At 48.6% G+C, this 7,732-nt stretch overlaps 1 protein-coding gene across 1 annotated transcript; it reads right to left on the bottom strand.

Moving 5' to 3' along the window:
- Nucleotides 1-5,237: 5,237 nt before the first annotated feature.
- Nucleotides 5,238-7,351, bottom strand: FBLL1 (fibrillarin like rRNA 2'-O-methyltransferase 1). Its single transcript, XM_060634983.3, has one exon. It carries the CDS (start codon nt 7,028-7,030, stop codon nt 6,035-6,037), a length of 996 nt encoding a protein of 331 aa, XP_060490966.1. The 5' UTR covers nt 7,031-7,351; the 3' UTR covers nt 5,238-6,034.
- Nucleotides 7,352-7,732: the final 381 nt, after the last annotated feature.

The following is a 7,732-nucleotide window of genomic DNA, read 5'->3' as shown; positions in this document are numbered from 1 at the left end:
GATCCCACAGGCTGAGGGCTCAGTCCCCCAAGATTCCACACTCCCAACGTCAGATGCCAACAGTAAGCCCTGGTTATTACCTGTGCTTCTGACTGACCAGCTATAAATCAGAGGCTCCCCAGAATTCAGAATTCTTGTGTGATGTTTTCAGGCAACCAGGTCCTCCAGGCAGAGGTTTGGCTGGAGGCAGTAGGTGGAAAAGTGTTTAATGGACAGTGGACATAGAGCCATATCTGATTGGAGACTTGGTGGCCACCAGGGAGTGGGAATGGCAAGCATGAGAAATAGAAGGAAAATGCAAAGGCAACATTTTGGAAAGAAATCTATAAATGTTTTTGCTCAAGAGCCAGAAAAGCCCATACAAGACAACTTAAGTATTGAGTACTACTTAGAGTCTGGATAAGGAAATAAACATCACAGAGTCTGGCCCCTGATTAAATATAGATGTGTAATCTCTCATGTCTGATCAGAGGTGATCACAAAGGCTTTACTCGGCAGATAGGGTGCCGGGGGGTGCACAGGGGGAAGCCGCCTCTCCATGCCAGATTTGGTGCACAGCCTGCACATGAGGTCTCTGAAGGACTCTGGGCCCCCGGCAGGTAAATTTACACTTCTACCCCGTCCCCTCCATATATAGGTCTCTATCTGAAGCCTTAGAGATCTCCTTCAGGCACCTCTGCCACCTTCTGGAGGCAGCAGGAAAAATTGAAGACGCTTTTCCCCTCTCTGACTTAGTACTCAGAACTTCTCCAGTCCTAGCCTTTCCCATCATCCCCGCCACCACCTACCTTAGGGTCCGTAAAATTGCTGAAGCCTTTTGTTCCAGATGCTGGAAAGTGTGAGATGACTGCCCACCCCCATCATGGAGCTCTTATCTCCCTGACCCTCAAGCAGGGCGGATGGAATAGGGGAGTCAGCACTTTCTCTAGTTTTAGGTTCTTGCTCATTCCATGGCAGTAATTAAAACTTAATTCTGACACCTGACAGCTCAGTGCTCTCCCAGCTCAGCTGAACTTTTGACAAACATGATCTGCATGCAGCCCTCAGGGCCGAAATGGACAGCAACATCGCTAACTTTGTTTTCAAGCATACACTTTAATCCTCCTCATCTTTGGAATCTTAGGGAATATCCTGGCCTGTCATAGAGGCCCCAAGTACCAGCAGGTACTGGAGAAAAGTTCAGTTTGTCTTTCAGTTATTCAAAATACTGTCCTAAATTTGCCTTTCCCAATCAAAGACAAGAATGGTATGGGATTTTAAATAGTGGGTATCAGCCCTAGGTGCACATTAGAATCACCTGGGGGACTGATTAAAAAAATAAAACACCGAAGCCAAGTCTTTCCCTAGAGTATTTGATTTTAATTTCACTAACTTAAAGAAACAACATAATCCTGTTCTAGAACATCCCAGATCTCCCACTTTCTAACCAAACCACATTGGGTGATTCATATCACTTTCCTGAGCCTCAGTTTCCTGATCTGTCATATGGGGGCAATAACCCTTGCCTCCAAGGGGGTGGTTAAGTTAAACAAGTTGTCTTGAAGCACCTGACACATAGTATGTGCATAGTTAGATATTGTCTCAGAACATGAATCAAGAGCTTTCAGAAGAGGGATTTCCTCTGGGCCCAAAGGCCTGGAAGACTACTTCAAAGAGTTAGATTTGCCTCCTTAAGAAGGAATGTTGACATTTGTGTGGGTAGAGAGACAAAGGGGCCACTCTAAGACATAAGCAATGAGAACACCTTCTCTGGGCCCCATACTTTACAGGACTTTGCTCTGGCCTTCCTCTGTCAGCACCTTGTCCCACAGGGCAAGGAGGCCATAGGAAACAAGTGCCATGCACCCCAGGAGCCCATGTCCCCATCTTCTAGATCGTGGATCAGACACCAGAACCCAGCCTGGGCAGCCTGGACCTGCTTCTATTGTATTCCCCAGGCCAGTTCTCCTGGGAGATAACACTTCCAGTTTGCAACTCTAGTCCCATAGAGTGCCTTAAAGAAGGCTATTTAAAGGGCATGGGGACAGAACTTGGATTTGAAGGCTGGGATACTACAGACATGTGCATGAGGCCTTTCAGGGTATGCAGGAGATGAGGGGTGGAAAGAGGAAGGGCAGGCCATGGGCCAGGCAGGGGCTTTCATATATTCTCTTTATCCAGACCACACAAATATTAGAAGTAGCTCCAACAGCACTGTTCATTTTATAGCAATTCATTAAGCTGAACATTTACATTTCAGTATTTTTCTGGTACATTTTTTCTCATAATGAGATGTAAAATAATATTTTTAAAATCAAATAATGCTTAGCTCCATGCCTGAGACCTCATAAGTGCTTGAAAAATACGAGTGAAGCAGAATCCAAACATACTCACTGCAGCTCAGATGTGCATCTTGCTTTGTAGTAGGATTGCAGCTCAGGAGGAAACTGCCAATTTAAAGGAAGTTGGTTTCTTCCAGTTTAAAACAGTCTTTTTTGGATAAAGGTCCGTTCTCACAGGTCTTCACCCTCTCTATTCTTCCTCCCTTTATCCCAGAAGGCATCTGGGCAGGGGGAGGCTGACAGACATCATGGTGATGATGAGGGTAGGTGAAATTGGATCTGTGTGTTCTCCGCTCCCCCGCACCAGCTTGTGCTGACTTACTTTGGCACAGAGATCATCACTCCTGATCCTCAAGTATCAGCTTTTTACCTTCATGCACCTGCTGCAGAGGTGACTGCAGGAGGCCATGCACTAAATGCTTGGGCCAGGCTCTGCTGTGGCTCTTGCTAGGCCGTTGATTCTCTGAAACTCAGCAACAACTTCTATCCAGCTTTCAGCTTGAATATCGGGCCCAACTGAAACCCTACTAAGTTTGCCAACCCCTATTCCAATGCAACCTTTGGCTTTTATGCTAATTCCTAATTCTCAGCTAACTTGTCATCTTATATTGCCAATAAGAGGAAAGCTGGGAGGGAGGAACAACATGCAGAGCTCTGTGCAGGTATTTCGCATTGCACGTGGGTTTCCTCAGTCAATCTTCACAAGCCAGTAAGAGAGGCATTTTAGCTGAAGATTCCTGTCCCTCCCTAGTGTTATAGGCTGAGCTGTGTTCCTCTAAATTCAAGTGTTGAAGCCTTAACCCTCAATGTGACTGTATTTGGAGATGGGGCCTTTAAGAGGTAATTAAGGTTAAATGAGGTCATTAAGGTGGGGCCCTAATTTGATAGGACTGGTGTCCTTATAAGAAAAGGAAGAGGGGCACCTGGGTGGCTCAGTAGGTTGAGAGTCCGACTTTGGCTCAGGTCATGATCTCATGGTTTGTGGGTTCAAGCCCCGTGTCAGGCTGTATGCTGACAGCTCAGAACCTGCTTCAGATTCTTTGTCTCTCTCTCTCTCTCTCTCTCTCTTTCTCTCTCTCTCTCTCTCTGCCCCTCCCCTGCTTGCATTCTGTCTCTGTCTCTCTCAAAAATAAATAAAACATTAAAAATTGAAAAAAAAAAGAGGAAGAGACACAAAAGATAGCTTTCCCTATCCCCTTCTCCTCTCCCCTTCTGCCCCCTACCATGCATACAGAGAAAGGCCATGTAAGGACACAGGGAGATGGCAGCCATCAACAAGTGAAGGGGAGAGGGTCACTGGAAACCAACTGTGCTGGCACCCTGCCCTTGGACTTCCAGCCACCAGACACGTGAGAAAATTAGGCATCCAGACTGTGGTATTTTGCAATGATGGCCCAAGCAGTCTAAGACACCTAGAAATCACAGTTTAATACCTTCTGGGAACTCAAACATTCTTGGCCCTGAGCATCTCAGGTGACCCTGAGCATTCACTGCTGCCCATTTCCTGGGCCTCACTGCCCCCTGGAGTTATAGTCCCATACTTTTCCCTGCCTTTATTCTCCAAATCAGGTTCTAGCTTCCTTCCTATTTTCCCTTAGTTCTAATTCCCATATTTCTCTTGGTACTTACCATGTTGTTCCATTGGCCCAGGAACGCATCTGCAACTCAGAGACAATCTTTAGGAGGCTGTTTTCATGCCATTTCTCCATTGATAGTCTCATCTCAAGCAGGTTCAGACATGAAGTATAAATTGTCCCTGTGTATGCATGTGAGGGTTCTCCTGCCAAGGAAAGAGGCTGAGTTTTCCTTGTTCTGTCTCCCACCCTGGGGAACAGACACCCTGTAAAGAAGAACCAAGTGTATCTTCTTGAGGCTGAGCTCACTTTGACAGAGGCTGGATCCTGTAATGCTCTGGAAGTTTCTTGCAAGTCTATCCCCAGCCTCAGGGGTTCATCCCAGCATCAAATTGATAAGCCTAGGACTGAAAAGAGGGCTTTTCAAAGCAAAAGAGCCAGCATAGATTTCCATGGAAGGGCTACAGATTTCTGAGTCAGGTTCCTGTGTATTTGATTTATGGCTGAAAGCCCTATGGGAAGAACTTAAGCAAGCCATGTCATCTCTCTGAACTGTAGTTTTCTCACTAAATGGGAAAAACAATCCTTGCCTTTCAGGATTGTAATGAAGATTTCACATTCTTTTTTGGAAATGACTAGTTGGGTTTTTGTAGACATTTATTCCATTCACCCTATTTCACCTGTGTCACTCCGGACAACAAATCTGAACTGTAGCTCTTGGCTTGCAGTATAGCTTTGGTGTGCATGTGGTGGGGGAATGAAGGGAGGCGAGGAGGGATGGATGGATGCCTTTTTAAAAATCTAATTTATCTCATTTTGTTCAGGAAATATCCTCTCAGAAAATGCAGACTAACTTCAGTCTCTGCCCCAGCACATCTTTAGGAAGGCAGAACCATTCTCCTAATAATGCATTCCTGAGTAATAATTCCCAGACTCAATATCAATGACCTTGGCAATTGGCAATGGGGATTTTCTTTAATGTATGAGTAAATGAATAAATAAAATGTCTTTTAAAGGACTGGTTTTGGAACATTCCCAGCTCTCCTGGGATTGCTTATTCTCCCACTCCCTTTGGGCTAGTTTAGAGAGCCAGAATTGAATGTAATGAGTCCAGCAACTCAAGATCTGTAGGAAATGGCTTTCAGAGACAGGTACTTTCTGAAGTCCTTTATATGGTTGTTTCTCAGACACTTGTTGATACCACTTTGGGCATATTATGCCTCGCAGTAGGAACACTCTGTGAAGTAGATCCATCTCCTACCTCCCTGCCCTGTTTTGCTCTTTTGAAATCTAAAGGTAACACAGGGAAGTGGAAGAAAGAATACAATGAAACCACAGAACTCCGTTCTGTGTGTGTCCACATGTTGGGACTTGCGATCTGTCCAGTGTGGGCCATGCAGAGGAGAGTTAAGATCCCACTGGCATAGAGGAAATAGCAGTGAATTTAGAGCCCAAACATTAGGATTTAGATTCTATCTCCTAACTAGTTATACAAACTTGGGCAACTAATGTACCTTCAGAAGCTCTGTTGTTTTCCATGCAAAAGGAAAATGTTTAACAAAGCCATCTCAGAGCTGGTATGATGAGTTAATGAACCCTATAGGGAATGCAAATGGTCTTAGTTGAGGAGTAAAGTACTAAATATATATTGTACTGGAACTTTGGCTTCGAGTCAGACAAATTAAGTGTGTTACACTATACTATTTTCCATCAATATCCAGTGCCACTCCCTGGAGTAAGGCTTGATTGTGTAACTTTGCCAATGTAAACCGAAGTGCCCCCTCAATTCCAATGAGGACTTTACAGGCTTAATAGCAATTCCCCAGCTCTCTACTCCCTGCCCCTGTGATGAGAAAGCATGTGTGAAGAGAAGCTGAGGGGCCTGCAGGGCCCTAGGTGATTAGAGTAAGCACAGCTCCCATGCTGTCCCTTGATGGGTTCCTATCAAGAGCTACTTCAGCTTTTTGGGGATTTGGGGATTGATTGTTACTGCAGCAAAACCGTCTGACCTCCTGATACACCTGGGTACTGTTTCTTTAGACCATTTAATAGAAGAAAGAAAAACAACACACAAAGAAAACACATATACTGAACACAGCACAGTCTTGGGGAGATCTCAAGGACAGCCCTTGCTGAGTGCTACTTGCTGCTGCCCTTGGGAAGGGGCCGGTAGACCCCGACGACTACAGCGTGGTCCCTCTCATAGGGCTCCAGGGTCAGTTGCTCTTGAGGCTTTAAGTTCTCCTGCTGCAACTTCCTCACCTCTGAAGCAAACACCGCCTCAGCAGATGCAGTGGAGTCAATGCAATTGGCCTTAATGGAAATAAGGAAGTGGCCCCCGTTGCGCAGGAAGGTGTGGGCATTCAGAGCCACTATGCGGGACTGGTCAGGCTGGGCCACATCGGCAAAGATCACATCCACCATTCCTATGAGCATGCGGTACTTGAGTGGGTGCCGGGCATCTTCGAGAACTGGGATGATGTTGGTTCGCTGCTTGGCCACATTAACCAGATCGCGGCCAGCGCGGTGGGAGAACTCAACCGCATACACAAGGCCATCGGGGCCGATGATGTCAGAGACGTGAGACACCGTGGTCCCCGAGGCAGCACCCAGGTACAGCACTTTGGACTTGGGCTTGATGTGGATCTGGTCGACCCCGCCCAGGATTGCGGCTGCCAGCTTGGAGCGGAAGGGGTTCCATGTGCGGTATTCCTGCTTCACGCCGCCCTCAGTCACTGTGATGCGCCGTTCGCCGTACACCGAGTGGCCCGGCACCATATTCAGCGTTACCAGCGCGTCCTCCGCTCCGCGGTAGATGAAGACACCCTCATGCCTGTGTGGCTCCACCGTCACGGCATTGGCGCCCTTCCGCCGGCGGTTTTTGCTCCTGGCCACGCCGCCACGCCGCTGCCCGCTGCCACCACGGTCCCTGCTGTCCCCGCCTCCGCGCCCCCGCCCCCGGCCTCCGCCCCCGAAGCCACGCGACCGCGCCCCGAAACCGCCTTTGCCTCCGGGGCCGCCATCCCCTCCTCCTCCTTTGCCTCCTCCGCCTCGACCCCCGCCCCAGCCACCACCCCAGCCGCCACCACCACGCCCACCGGACCCACCGCCGCGGGAACTTGAGGCAGACTTCATGGCGCTCCCCGGGCCCCCGGGTGGCTAGCAGGGATTGTAAGGTGTCGCAGATAACTGGCGGTGGTTGTTAGGGGTTACCAGTGGCTTGGAGCCGTTGTCAGGGGTCACCGGTGGTTCTGGATGGTGGTCCTGGCGTGGGACAAAGATTGCTAGCAGCGGTTGCTGGCTAGGTAGGCTGGCCACAGTGGGAGGCCGGGGCAAGGTGTGCGGCAGTCGGGAACAGCTCTACCGCAGTCCCCCCATCCTTGGAGCCGCCCTTTGACGCAGGGGCTGGCGTGATTGCATCACACCCGCTTTGGCGACCCTGCAGCCCCGGAAGCCCCCCTTCCTAACCCTCTTGCAGCTGCAGCCTGCTGCCTTATAAATCTTCCCCTTCCTCCTTGCTCGTCTCCTGCTCTTTCAGACACCCTTTGCACTTCTCCTGGGGTGCAGGGAAGGAAGCCTCTCCGCTGCGAGAGGTGAAGAAGACAGCATCGGCTTTAGTTCTTGCTGTGCCACTTGCTGTGTGGTCTCAGGAAGCTTCCCTGACCCTCTCTGAGATTCTTGTTTCAACTTGACAAGTTTCTGGAACTGAGTCTCAACATCCCACCTGTAAAACAGAACCTATCTCAAAAGTTTGATTGATTGATTTTTAAGTAGGCTTCTCGCCCAACTTGGAGCCCAACGCTGGGCTTAATAAAACCCCGACTTGGGTGGTGAATT

The sequence above is a fragment of the Panthera onca genome, chromosome A1, assembly GCF_046562875.1.
Source record: "Panthera onca isolate mPanOnc1 chromosome A1, mPanOnc1 haplotype 2, whole genome shotgun sequence".
Lineage (NCBI taxonomy): Eukaryota > Metazoa > Chordata > Mammalia > Carnivora > Felidae > Panthera > Panthera onca.
This window is presented reverse-complemented; position numbering and strand designations above follow the sequence as displayed.

Coding starts and splice junctions, on each gene's coding strand:
- FBLL1 (XM_060634983.3), bottom strand. CDS start 7,030: ATGAAGTCTGCCTCAAGTTCCCGCGGCGGTGGGTCCGGTGGGCGTGGT.